The sequence below is a fragment of the Doryrhamphus excisus genome, chromosome 4 (genome assembly GCF_030265055.1).
Source record: "Doryrhamphus excisus isolate RoL2022-K1 chromosome 4, RoL_Dexc_1.0, whole genome shotgun sequence".
NCBI classification, from domain to species: Eukaryota; Metazoa; Chordata; class Actinopteri; order Syngnathiformes; family Syngnathidae; genus Doryrhamphus; species Doryrhamphus excisus.
In genome coordinates this window covers 22,542,248-22,557,307 of record NC_080469.1, presented here as the reverse complement: position 1 = coordinate 22,557,307, position 15,060 = coordinate 22,542,248, and the positions used below count along the sequence as shown (strand labels likewise).

Sequence of the window (15,060 nt, the reverse complement as noted above, 5' to 3'; positions counted from 1 at the left end):
TGCCGCAGTTGCCAAAAATGAAGGTAAACAAGCGTGGTACACACGGGTAAAAAAAACCCAAATAAAACGTGTTTAATCAACATGTTTTTCATGCGGATAAATCACACTTTCCGGGCTAATTGTTTACCGAGAATCCCTTACATGAAAGTGGATGCTAATGAGCTCCTTAATTAGGCCAATCAGGTGAGCCAGGGATGCGATCATTAGCGCTAATTGCCCTGCTAATAATACACACTAAGTGTGTGTATACACAACACGTGTGACCTATTTATTCTCTTCCCCCCTTTTCGCCATGAGTGTGTGTGTATGTGTGTGTGTAATTTGTTGTCCATCAAAGCCATTAGCATCCCCCCCCCCTCCCCTGACCTGGAGCTGTTCCAGCCAATCACGTTGCGGCGTGCTGTCAGCAGGTGTCATCAACTGGCGGTGAGATTTATCAAAGTGACAGAGCGCACCGCACAGCATGACAGCAGCATTTATCTCTCTCCATCTCTCGTTCTCTCACACACACACACACACACACACACACACAAACATACACACACACACACACAAGTCACATCAGCTTGACTTTATTTACTGCGGGATGCAAAGGATGCTGTGGCCTCAGGAAGAGGGGAGCGATGGATGCTGGGAGTTTGTTTGCTCACAAGTTGACTAATGCAGCTTGACGCGGAAACGCTGTCTTGTCAGGATGCTACGCCGCTAACGGAGAAATAGATTTGAATCGTTGCATTTCTTTACGGCGGCAAATTTCCGCCTGATAAAAACGCACACATTCTGTACTGGAATGTTATCATTTGGTTGACCGCAAACGCTGCGTTATTACGACCGATACTTGCTATTTTTGCAGCAGGTCCCCATAGGAACACATTTATCTTAACACAACATGAGTACGAGTCTAAAATGGCTTATTCACTCTTATAATGTCTACTATATTGTGTAATACGAGTGTAAAGGTGACTATAGGGGTGTTATTTCATTTCCAGAGGTCTCTAATAATGTTAAAAAAACATATTTAGATGGTTGTAAACAGGTTTTCTTTGTTGTCATGATGAAAATATTCCATTCATGAATCAGGAATGCGACTTTGCGGGAAAATTAACTTAGCCGTCTTTGCAAAGAAGTTTTTATATGAAAAGAAAAAAAACAAAAAAAAACGGCCGTCATTTTATTTATTTATTTTCTTGCAACTGTTTCAACTTTAATTTTTTCCTCACAATTTTATGACTCTATTCTCATATTTTGACGTTATTATCATAGTATTGTAACTTTTTATCTACCCAATATGCCAAACGTTTTCAAAAATTATTTTGGTGGTCTGTCATATTATTTTTTATTACTTTTTTGTTTAATTTGTGAATGCAATTTTTTCTTATTATGAATTTATTCTCAAATATTTAGTGTTGTTTATTAATTAAAATTTAAATTAAATTAAACTAAATTAAATGAATTTAGTGTTTATTAATTTAATTTAATTAATTTAATCATTAAATTAAATACAAAATTAAATCAAAGTATTAAATTAAATTAATTTAGTGTTGTTTATTAATTTAATTTAAATTAAATTAAAATTAATTTAAATTAAATTAATAAACAACACTAAATTAATTTAATTTAAATTTAAATTAATAAACAACACTAAATATTTGAGAATAAATTCATAATATTAAGAAAAAATTGCATTCACAAATTAAACAAAAAGTAATAAAAAAATAATATGACAGACCACCAAAATAATTTTTGAAAACTTTTGAATTAATTTAGTGTTGTTTATTAATTTAATTCAAATTAATTTTAATTTAATTTAAATTAAATTAATAAACAACACTAAATTAATTTAATTTTATTTAATTTTATTTAATTCCACATGTTTGGACACCTGCTTATTTAATAAGGCTCTTTAATTAGTCACTTTTACATAATTATGTAAATTATATAATGTAATATAAAATATGTTGAAAGTCATCATCCCTATTGGTATATACTCAATAATGAATCCAAGCATCGAAATTTATATTATATTCATCATCCAAAAAGGACCAACTGCACACACACACACACACACACGCTTGTGTGACTTGTGAACTTTCCCACTGGGCCATGACCCCATCATGCATGTTCATCATCGCCATGGTAACACAGAATGGTTGCACAGACGCATAACAGCACCGGGGGGAGCGCAAGTGGGAGGACACACACACACACATGAACACCCCTAATAGGACTCTCCATCTGTCTATGCAAATCAATGGCGACCTTTGCTGACCTCTGGCTGTGCAGTTTGACAGTTAATCACTTGTTAAGTGTGTGTGTGTGCACGTACACACCCTTGTTTACGTGTACTTGCATCCAATGTTTATCATTTGGTGCAATTGAGTATAGAAAAAAAAAACAGGGATGCCAAGCAAGAAGGAGAGTAGCGATGGTGTGTGTTTATGTGTGTGTGTGTGTTACTGTGCTATGGAATTGTGGAGACCAGGATTTTTTTTCGGGAACTAAATGCTCGTAATTTTGCAGCATGAATTTCTCTCATGTAAACCAACGTATAGTACATTTCATTACTTTATAGTATTTGTTTGTGTATCGTTAACTACTGAATCCTTGCACACAAAAGTTTGAACATTTTGCCAAAACAAACATACCCGCTACGTCGCCTGTGCTATTACCTTTCCGACACACGCACTATTCGATATTGGCGCTGTTATTAAAGTCAGATTGACTTGAAATGTCTCACACAGCTCAACCCCGCCTCGACAGAACACCCACTATAACTTCACAATGCTTTGCCGAATCACCATGAAATTGAGTACACACAAGATTTGAGATAGATGGGTTGAAAAACATGGCCGCCATCAAACTAAAGCGTGTGCGTGATTCTCGGTGTCTTTTAGTGTGCACAAACTGTCTGTAAATAATCGTGACTATAAACGTTACAGATTTATTGAACTTATCGTATTGAGAGAGCAGAATATCATTAAATGTTTGTATTAATTGGCTGTTTGTATTAATTGTGCATCACAACAACAAAAATGTCATTTTTCAAGACTAAAATTAAATGTATATACCGTATTTTCCGGACAATAAGACGCACTTTTTTTCATAGGTTGGCTGTTCCTGCGACTTATACTCCAGAGCGACTTATAAATGAAAAAACTGTTTGTTACATAAACACTGGACACCTTTTCTGTTCATGTTTATTTTTTGTGTAGCCGACTAAGCATTGTGTTAGCATATCTTACATCTTATATCTGTTCTCCATTCTTTTATTAATGTTAGAACTTATCTTCCAAGATGACGTAATGTCTGCTTTGGTCAAATAGTTAAAATAAATTACCCGAAAAAAATGCGACTTATACTCCAGCGCGACTTATGTATGTTTTTTTTCGACCTAATTATGCATTTTTGGACTTGTGCGACTTATACTTTGGAGCGACTTATAGTCCAGAAAATACGGTATATATTTTTAGAGAATTATCAGGACATTTTTTTCTAAATACACAATTATCCACTATCCACCATAACATTTTCTCATAAAATTATAGCACTCTGAAAAATATGATTTTTTCTCTTTTAATATTTTATTAAATATTATTATTAAATATTTATTTTAATTTCTTGTTCAATAAATGAATGACTTTTTAAATCATAATAACTGGAAAAATACTGATTTTTTTCCCATAAAATTTCACATATCACATTTTTGTCAATCGTCAATATTTTGTAAAAAATATTTTTTTTGTTTGGTGCTCTCGTGCAAATTCATTCATTCATTTTCTACCGCCTATCCTCATGAGAGTCACAGGGGTGCTGGAGCCTATCCCAGCTGTCTTGGGGCGAGAGGCGGGGTACACCCTAGACTGGTGGCCAGCCAATCACAGGGCACATATAGACAAACAACCATTCACACTCACATTCTTACCTATGGACAATTTGGAGTCGCCAATTAACCTAGCATGTTTTTGGAATGTGGGAGGAAACCGGAGTACCCGGAGAAAACCCACGCATGCACGGGGAGAACATGCAAACTCCACACAGAGATGGCCGAGGGTGGAATTGAACTCGAGTCTCCTAGCTGTGAGGTCTGCGCGATAACCACTGGTCCACCTTGCAGCCCATTGAAAGTATATACTGTACAGTGCCTGCATATTTATTGTACAGACAGTGGGGGATGCTGCCCTCTAGCTTTCATGAGAAGTATTGCATGCGGTGCTTGGACATCACAGATGTCTTTGGATGGGCTACTGGTCATATATATTGACCTTTGACCTTTCCAGATGGCGACACCCAACTCCCCTTGTCATTAGTGACCTCGGCGTAGAGTGTGTGTGTGTGTGTGTGGGTGTGTGGTGTTTTCCTTTAATTAATAACCGCAGCATCCATTATTCATTTAGACTGCATCCGTCTTTATTTGCGGTTGTTGTGACATTTGATGTCTGATGTCGTCATCTGTTGTTTGGGTGCCTTGCGTGGGGGTGGGGGGGGGCAAATGGTTTGTGGTCTTTGTGGTACTGTGCAGGACGCCCCCCTTATCCAACCCCATCCACCTTAATATATTCATTACTGTCATTAACCTTTCTTGGACCGTCCCCTTTATCTAATTATTCCCCCATCGCCATTATTCTACCCCCAAGACGCCCCAACCTGTTGTCTGACAAATGAACGGCCTCGCCTCATCGAACACATGACATTGTCAACAGATGGTGGGAGGAGACATGGACCCGTGCCAAGAACACACACATTCATATCCCACACACACACATCATGAAGACCCTGGTGGCAAACATATGTTGTCATTATTCAAACAGACAGCGATGCTAACTCAAGAGCAGCCAAGGAGAAACAATGTCGTTTATTTGTTTGTCTTTTTAATAGAGACAACCGAAGGGAAGACAGCGGAGTAAATGAAGACGTTTTGCATGCCGAAGCCTGGTGTCTCTGACCAAAACCCTAACAGTCATCTCAATCCTAGTCCTTGCCCCAAGCCTAGCGTGAATCAAACCTCCAAGCCTAGGCCTGACACAAAGCCTAACCCTAATTGTTAAAGGAGACCTATTATGCTCCTTATTATGCTCATGCCCTTTTCTATTGAGATGTGGACTCTTATACGATAACCTGCATATATATATATATATATATATATATATATTTTTTTTAAATATGCTACAACGATTACATTATTTTTCCTCATCATGTTACATTTCTCTTTTTAAATATCCCAATTATTTCAACTAGTAATTGTAATTTTTCCCCCCCAAAATTATTATGACTTTAAGCTCATAATATTACAACTTTTTCCTCCAACCTATTTTTTTTTATTACAATTTTATTTTGTTTTGTTTATTTCTAATATTACAACTTAAAAAAATTGCATGTTAAAAATATTTAAACTCTATGCTATTAAAATTATTATTATATTGCATTTATTTTTAGTCATTGTCGGGCACAATTTGTCATAAGCAGATATCGGTGAGATTGTCATTTGCATTCATGCAAAATAAAAAAAAAACGTACACCAAATAAACAATGCTAACACAATGAAATCTTCCACAAAACAGTGCAGCAGAGTAACGAGGATGGCAGGCGTACCCTGGCACGCCCATATTGGGTAATCTGGCTTCCTGTGATGTCACAGGGAACCATTCAGAGCTATCCCAAACTACTTTCAGGGATTCCAAATGCTACCAACCCCAGAGGTTACCTTGCAAGAGGTATCAGAATGGTCCTAACTACTTTCTGGAGAACATGTTTTAAAAATCTGACCCAGTGACAACTTGGAAATAGTGTGAAAAAAAAGTCATCCTCACGATCTGTGTGGAAGTGGTACATTTTTGGCTTCTTAAAGGGGAACTGCACTTTTTGGGGAATTTTGCCCATCATTCACAGTCCTCAGTGAAACATTCATTCATTCATTTTCTACTGTTTTTTTCCTCACAAGGGTCGCGAAGGGTGCTGGAGCCTATCCCAGCTGTCTTCAGGCGAGAGGCGGGGTACACCCTGGACTGGTGGCCAGCCAATCCCAAACAACCTTTCACACTCACACCTATGGACAATTTGGAGTCGCCAATTAAGTGGTGACCAAAGTGTGGTTTGAGGGCCATTTGTGGCCTGCAGCTTGTTTTTGTAGAATTGTCCATACGTATGAATATGAATGTGAATGATTATCTGTCTATATGTGCCCTGCGATGGACAGGGTGTACCCCGCCTCTCGCCCAAATTCAGCTGGGATAGGCTCCAGCTTACTTGCGACCCAAGTGAGGACAAACGGCAGAGAAAAATTAATTTAATTTCAGAAAATGTTTGCTTGATTTATTTGCACAATAATTTCATATTTCATTGGTTTACAATCAATTTCTAAATTGCTGGAGCCTATCCCAGCTGTCTTCGGGTGAGATGTGGGGTACACCCTGGACTGGTGGCCAGCCAATCACAGGGCACATATAGACAAACAACCATTCACACTCACATTTATACGTTCATACATGTTTTTGGAATGTGGGAGGAAACCGGAGTACCCGGAGAAAACCCACGCATGCACGGGGAGAACATGCAAACTCCACACAGAGATGGCCAAGGGTGGAATCGAACCCTGGTCCTCCTAGCTGTGAGGTCTGTGCGCTAATCACTCGACTGCCGTGCCGCCCCTATGTGAAACATGAACATACATATTTCTTTCCCTTTTCTGCGCATAATAACGCAAGAAAACAAGTTAATATGAGCTAGCTAACAATGCACGCCATTTGGATAAACCTATTTCCACTATGAAGCCCCCTAAACAAACCCTCTAACAATGTTTTATGGTTTGATATACATGCTGACATCCAATTTTGATTATTTAAAACACTATCGAAACTTATGATACACATACTTGTTAGTTTTGTCAACAATTACTGCAGCAACAACACTTACAATGGCCGCTCTACTTGGGATGGCTGTGTCTTCGGGCACAAGACGTGTGCTCCAGTCCTCAGGTAAAAAAGGAGAAAAGAAAAATATACATTGAAACATACATCCATTTTGTTTCTTAACCCATCTAATTCACTTGCACCTAAAATGGATGCTAAAGGCGGCCAGGCTTCGGTTCTCAGAGCTAGGCCTGTTAGCATTAGCGAATATACATATGTATATATACAGACTTTCTTTTCTCACATAAACAACTAATATACATTACAAAGGCATCAAAAGTCATTCTATATGACTATACTATATATCGTGGTGTACTTAAAAACACTTCTTTTTCACCAACCTGAAACACATGAAAGAGCGGCAACATTTGTTCGTCTCTCCAACACAGCAGTTTATTTTATTCTTATACGCTTATATATATTAACTACAACCATTGAGCCATTCAAGCACGATTTGCTACTTAAACAGGAAATAGCCATATCAAGATAATATATATATAAGAAAAATATACATTGAAACATACATCCATTTTGTTTCTTCACCCATCTAATTCACTTGCACCTAAAATGGATGCTAAAGGCAGCCAGGCTTCGGTTCTCACAGCTAGGCCTGTTAGCATTAGCGAATATACACAGACTTTATTTCTCACATAAACTACTAATATACATTACAGAGGTATCAAAAGTCATTCTATATGACTATACTATATATCGTGGTGTACTTAAAAACACTTCTTTTTCACCAACCTGAAACACATGAAAGAGTGGGAACAGTTGGTCGTCTCTCCAACACAGCAGTTTATTGATTTCTTCTTCACCGCTGTGTGTGGCCTTCCCAACAACCGAGCCGCAACGCCCCCCTGTGGCAACACTGTGCAACAGCACCAATCAGCGAAAGTGCTCTACTTTCAACCAACAATTATAGGAAGATTATATGAAAACATCTTTTGTTTTTTTGGGTTTTTTTTTCACATCTTTACATTAGCGAGGCACCATGTTAGTCCTTTAGTTAGCTGTTGATAAAAATATTGCTGTAGCTTGATTAATATATGAGTGTTATGTAAACGGAACACTATTTGGCATGTTTTGGAGTGTTTTTTTGTTCATTCATTCATTCATTTTCTACCGCTTTTTCCTCACGAGGGTCGTGGGGGTGCTGGAGCCTATCCCACACAGAGATGGCCGAGGGTGGAATTGAACTCTGGTCTCCTAGCGGTGAAGTCTGTGCGCTAACCACTCGTCCGCCGTGCAGCCCAATTTCTAAATATGTTTAAATTTTATTAGAGCCCTGTAGACATTATATAACACCCCTATAGTCATCTTTCCACTTTTATTATTCTTTGAATACACTATATTTGCGCAACTCTTAAGCTCGGGCTATGGGATCACTGCAGGGATACAAGAGACAGCCGCTGCTTTAACTTTAGCATAACTTGCTACCGTGCTAACTCATTAGATTCTACTTAATTTATGCTAAACTTAAGAAAGGGTTGCAAACCGAGGGGGCGGAAGAAGGACAAAGCACAAAGGTGAAAACGTACCACTTCCACACAGAATGGGAGGAGACTGGATCTTGACCACATGCATTGTGAAAGTAATAATGTCTAGAAATGTAAGAATGTAATTCTTAGTCTAACATTACTGACGCCTGGTGAGCGGAATACTACATATAACTTGTATTTCAATATTTTTGGAGTAATATTGGCCGGAATCAAACACCAAAACAGCCATTATTGCTCTTTCCGCAAAACAACACAATGCAGCTCATTTATCATACCTAGCATGTTTTTTTTTTGGAATGTGGGAGGAAACCGGAGTACCCGGAGAAAACCCACACATGCACATGGGAGAACATGCAAACTCCACACAGAGATAGCCGAGGGTGGAATTGAACCCTGGTCTCCTAGCTGTGAGGTCTGCACGCTAACCACATGACCGCCGTGCCGCCACAAACATCCAAATAAATCAAGAAATCAAACACTTTTTCCTACCGCTCTGATAATACTTAAAAGAACCAAAATATGGCAAAATACTGTAATACATATTAGCATGAAAGTACCCATTACTACAAGTTTACAGCATGTATATAAAACCATAAAAACTTATTAGAGGTTTTTGAAGGTGCTTTAATTGCTGTCTTTGTAGGTGGCATGGGTGTGTCCCATTATGTGCAGTAATGAGCTGTCTTTTTTTTATCTATTTTTATATCTTTATAATGCACAAAAAAGAGTTCAAAGTGCTGTTTTTTTCTTTAACATGTTTACATCCTTCGCTCCTATTAACGCCTACATTGAATTGGGTGTCGGCTACAAAAGCAAATAACCCCGAGGGTCTAAAAACAACATGAACAGCTATGGCAGTAGGCAACCTCCTGGTGTGGTTTTTATAAAATGAACTCATTACGAGTACTTAAACATTTCTTCAAATACGCAAAGTTCCAGAAATGATCGGACATATAAGCAAGACAAGTTCTCCGCTCTCCTGTGCAAATCTTTGTTCATTTTGCTGAAGTCCCGCTGTTCTTATTTTGTCTTATTTCAGCTCCCGTTGTTCCTCACGGGGGAAACAATAAAAACCCAGGCATGACGAGTCGATTAGTTGCAGCAGGAAAAGTTGGGTTTTTTCCTGGGAGCATCCAAATCTGGCAGTGACCGATAGTGACACTTTTCGTCAAACGTGGAGTGTTTTGTCACCTCCCTGTAAGAGAAAATGATAATATTATATACACTTATATGCTAGGACTACGTTAAAAAGCCATAGCATTTCAGTATGTGGAATCGAACTATGGAATGTATTGAGTAAGACCCTCAAACAATGCACAACGATGAGCCAATGGGTACTATGGTACCCATTATGTCATTGGATGGTCAAATCACCTTGTACTTTGGTACAAAATAAAAAATAAAAAATAAAAAATAAAAAATAAAAAATAAAAAATAAAAAATAAAAAATAAAAAATAAAAAATAAAAAATAAAAAATAAAAAATAAAAAATAAAAAATAAAAAATAAAAAATAAAAAATAAATTAGGAAAGCAGGAAGTGAACAAATATAACAGTTACTGATTGTAAAAGTACCAGATGTAGGGGTGGGATTTAATAAGCTTTGCCATAGCATTTCAGTATGTGGAATCAAACTATGGAATGGATTGAGTAAGACCCTCAAACAATGCACAACGATGAGCCAATGGGTACTATGGTACCCATTATGTCATTGGATGGTCATATCACCTTGACAAAATGAAAAATGAAAAATGAAAAATGAAAAATAAAAAATAAAAAATAAAAAATAAAAAATAAAAAATAAAAAATAAAAAATAAAAAATTAAAAATTAAAAATTAAAAATTAAAAATTAAAATTTAAAAATTAAAAATTAAAAATTAAAAATTAAAAATTAAAAATTAAAAATTAAAAATTAATTAGGAAAGCAGGAAGTGAACAAATATAACAGTTACTGATTGTAAAAGCACCAGATGTAGGGGTAGGATTTAATAAGCTTTGCCATAGCATTTCAGTATGTGGAATCAAACTATGGAATGGATTGAGTAAGACCCTCAAACAATGCACAACGATGAGCCAATGGGTACTATGGTACCCATTATGTCATTGGATGGTCATATCACCTTGTACTTTGGTACGTGACAAAAAAATAAAAAAATAAAAAATAAAAAATAAAAAAATAAATAAAATAAAATAAAATAAAATAAAATAAAATACAATAAATAAATTAAAAATTAAAAATTAAAAATTAAAAATTAAAAATTAAAAATTAAAAATTAAAAATTAAAAATTAAAAATTAAAAATTAAAAATTAAAAATTAAAAATTAAAAATTAAAAATTAAAAATTAAAAATTAAAAATTTAAAATCAAAAATCAAAAATTAAAAATTAGGTCATCGTATGGTCATATCACCTTGTACTTCGGACAAAACAAAACAAAACAAAACAAAAAAACCTTAAACTATATTAGGAAAGCAGGAAGTGAACAAATACAACAGTTACTGATTGTAAAAGTACCAGATGGAGGGGTAGGATTTAATAAGCTTTGCTTCTTCCTACTCCTTTTGGACATGTGGAACTGGGAACTGATTATGTGATGCATTCAATTGTAATCTGATGCATGTTCAAATTAAATTAAACCATTACCATAATATTTATTTCTACATATGAACACCAGAGTGCAGCAAATTATTTGTAATCTTTTATGGTTCTGAAGCCTTTTTATTTTATTTTAAAGAATGTGGTTCTATTTTCTTACCTGGCAAGATGCAGCACAGCTTCCAGGATGTTGGAGCCATCTTTGGCACTGGTTTCACAGAACAGAGTGTTGTACGTCTGTTGGAGTAAACACAAAATAACTTTACAGTACAGTTTTACACCCACGGGAGCTCATAGTTTGGTCTGCGACAAAGTAAACAACAGCTACTGAGGTCATGTGGTACTCTTACATAAGTTTGTGATAAGACATGTCATACCTGGAAAGTTGGTAAATAAAGCTCACTGTGAAAATGTTAACATGCTAATGCTGCTGCATACTTTCGTTTTAAATGATTTCCACAAAATATTTGGCTGTGATATTTACTTTTATATTTATTTATACTGTACTTACAGCCTTGATATATTGTTTATTCTTACCAGTTCACCAAAAGCTTTAGAGTATTTAGCTAGAAAGGTGATATTATTATTATTTCATTCACTCACATGGATTTTTTTTATTGTAATATTACAACTTTATTACTTTTTTTTCTCATTTTTTAACTGAAGGAGAGTTTTGTTTCAGAAATTAATATTTTTTTCCCAAACAAAACTGCTTTTTGTCATAAAACTACAATTTTCCCCCTCAAATTTAAAACATTTTCTCATAATATTATGACAGCACTCCTAAAAGTATTATTTTTTTTCTTTTAATATGTATGACTAAAGATTTTTCTCCCTTTTTACTCATTAAATGAATATCTTTTTCAATAAATGCATGACTTTTTAAATCATAATAACTGGATTTTTTAAATTGTAATATTACAACTTTATTACTTTTTTTCTCATTTTTTAACTGAAGGAGAGCTTTGTTTCAGAAATTCATTTTTTTTTTCAAAACAAAACTGCTTTTTGTCATAAAACTACAATATTTCCCCCTCAAATTTAAAACATTTTCTCATAATATTATGACAGCACTCCTAAAAGTATGATTTTTTTTTCTTTTAATATGTATGACTAAAGATTTTTCTCCCTTTTTTCTCATTAAATGAATATTTTTTTCAATAAATGCATGACTTTTTAAATCATAATAACTGGACTTTTTTAAATTGTAATATTACAACTTTATTACTTTTTTTCTCATTTTTTAACTGAAGGAGAGTTTTGTTTCAGAAATTCATATTTTTTTCCAAACAAAACTGCTTTGTAAGAAACATTTTTGTCATAAAACTACAATTTTTTCCCATCAAATTTAAAACATTTTCTCATAATATTATGACAGCACTCCTAAAAGTATGATTTTTTTTCTTTTAATATGTAAGACTAAAGATTTTTCTCCCTTTTTTTTCTCATGAAATGAATATTTTTTTCAATAAATGCATGGCTTTTTAAATCATAATAACTGGAAAAAATATATTTTTTTCATACAATTTAACAGATCACATTTTTGTCATAAATATTTTTTCTCTTAAAATTAAGCTATTTTCGAATAAATGTGTGAAGTGTGTGATTTCTTATAATAGTACACCTTTATTACTTTAATTATTACTTTTTTAGGCAATAAAAGTGGAGAAAATACACACAATGATATTCATTCATTCATTCATTTTCTACCGCTTTTTCCTCACGAGGGTCACGGGGGTGCTGGAGCCTATCCCAGCTGTCTTCGGGTGAGAGGCGGGGTACACCCTGGACTGGTCGCCAGCCAATCACAGGGCACATATAGACAAACAACCATTCACACTCACATTCATACCTATGGACAATTTGGAGTCGCCAATTAACCTAGCATGTTTTTGGAATGTGGGAGGAAACCGGAATACCCGGAAAAAACCCACACCGAGGGTGGGATTGAACTCGGGTCCCCTAGCTGTGAGGTCTGCGCGCTAACCACTCGACCACTGTGCATAATTTTATCCTATTAAGTGGTCTAATTAAACCTCAGTGATATAATATACAGTAAGGAGTAGAATAATAATAATAATCATCACCATAGCTAGGCGGCACGGTGGTCTTGTGGTTAGCGCGCAGACCTCACAGCTAGGAAACCAGGGTTCAATTCCACCCTCGGGCATCTCTGTGTGGAGTTTGCATGTTCTCCTCGTGCATGCATGGGTTTTCTCCGGGTACTCCGGTTTCCTCCCACATTCCAAAAACATGCTAGGTTAATTAGCGACTCCAAATTGTCCATAGGTATGAATGTGAGTGTGAATGGTTGTTTGTCTATATGTGCCCTGTGATTGGCTGGCGACCAGTCCAGGGTGTACCCCGCCTCTCACCCGAAGACAGCTGGGATTAGCTCCAGCACCCCCGCAACCCTCGTGAGGATAAGCGGTAATTAACCGCTAATTAACCTAGCATGTTTTGGAATGTAGGGAGGAAACCGGAGTACCCGGAACATGCAAACTCCACACAATTGAACTCGGGTCCCCTAGCTGTGAGGTCTGCGCGCTAACCACTCGACCACCGTGCATAATTTTATCCTATTAAGTAGTCTAATTAAAGTGATATAATATACAGTAAGGAGTAAAATAATAATAATAATCATCACCATAGCTAGCTTCTCCCCATAGCTGGTGGGGACACAGTTGGTGTGGATGTCGTCCTTAGCTGTGAGGTCTGCACACTAACCACTCGACCACCGTGCATAATTGTATCCTATTAAGTGGTCTAATAAAACCTCAGTGATATAATATACAGTAAGGAGTAGAATAATAATAATAATCATCACCATAGCTAGCTTCTCCCCATAGCTGGTGGGGACACAGTTGGCTGCTCCTTGTCTGAGGTCACATTTGTTACCAACCAGCATGATGGGAATGTCGTCCTGAGAGATGTCCTGTTGTACACACGGAATATGACGTAAAACACGAAAAGCAAGAACAAAAATACTACACAACAACACTTACATATTACATACAGTATCTGCTGCTTGTGTAAAAAGACAAAAAAAAACATTAGGATGTAAACCGATACATTTCTCCTCCTCCTCCTCATTGACCATCGATCTTTACCTCAATCATGTCCACCCATTCCCTCACATTCAGGAAGGTCTTCTCGCATGTGACGTCATACAGAAGCAGCACCCCGTGCGCTCGGCGGAAATAAGACTTGGCGATGCTACGAAATCTGAACAGAGGTCACGGATAAGGATGATTTTTGTTCACAAATAAACTCGAGGACCACCATTTGTCCACTCACGCACCTCTCCTGTCCGGCGGTGTCCCAAATTTGTAACAGAGTGGGCTCTCCGTCCACTACAAGCGTCTTCATTTGGAAATCAACACCTGGACACATATGACAATGTATATTTACTGTAAAACACTTAAAGCAGGGGTCTCAAACTCAATTTACTTGGGGGGCCACTGGAGCTAGGGTCTGGGTGAGACTGGGCCACATCAGGTTTAAAAAAAAAAAAAAAAACACATTTATTAAAAACAGAAAAATAAAAAAAATAAAAAAATGACTATTAACAATGGTTGTGTAACTTAGTTTTACACAGGTATGACAGTTAAATACTTTAAAGCAGGGGTCTCAAACACGCGGGACACTAGTTGGAGGCCCCCGCCTTGATATGAAAGTTTGAAATGAAAAAAATGCATTTATTAAAAATAGAAAAATGAAAAAACTTTGCTTTGGTTCCGATTTTCTACAATAAAAGCGCTGATAAAACATTCCACTGTTCTCAAATATCTTAATTTTTATTTTTCTGCACAAAATAAGATGAAAAATAAATAAACAAAGCAAGAACAAAGAAAATCAATCAGTAATAAATAAATATAATAATAATAATAAAACGGCAAATAATAAAAACTTAAGAAACCACATATAGTTGGTGGGTAGACAAATTATTTTTTTCAGATTAAAATGAACAAAGCATTATTAGAGCCCTGTAGACATGACAAAACACGACTATAGTCACATTTATACTCTTTTTATTTACAACATATTGCGCAACTGCA

The 15,060-nt window shown here is 36.0% G+C and overlaps 1 protein-coding gene across 1 annotated transcript in view; it reads right to left on the bottom strand.

The window, feature by feature from the left end:
- Positions 1–15,060, bottom strand: part of rasef (RAS and EF-hand domain containing) — a 64,749-nt gene that overhangs the window by 14,025 nt on the left and 35,664 nt on the right. Inside the window, exons 16-21 of the mRNA XM_058070267.1 lie at positions 14,304–14,385; positions 14,113–14,227; positions 13,830–13,937; positions 11,163–11,239; positions 7,653–9,602; positions 6,910–6,966 (exon numbers count right to left, since the gene is read on the bottom strand). Coding sequence (XP_057926250.1) covers positions 9,500–9,602; positions 11,163–11,239; positions 13,830–13,937; positions 14,113–14,227; positions 14,304–14,385 — 485 coding nt within the window. The 3' untranslated portion in view covers positions 6,910–6,966; positions 7,653–9,499. The remainder of the gene's footprint in view (positions 1–6,909; positions 6,967–7,652; positions 9,603–11,162; positions 11,240–13,829; positions 13,938–14,112; positions 14,228–14,303; positions 14,386–15,060) is intronic.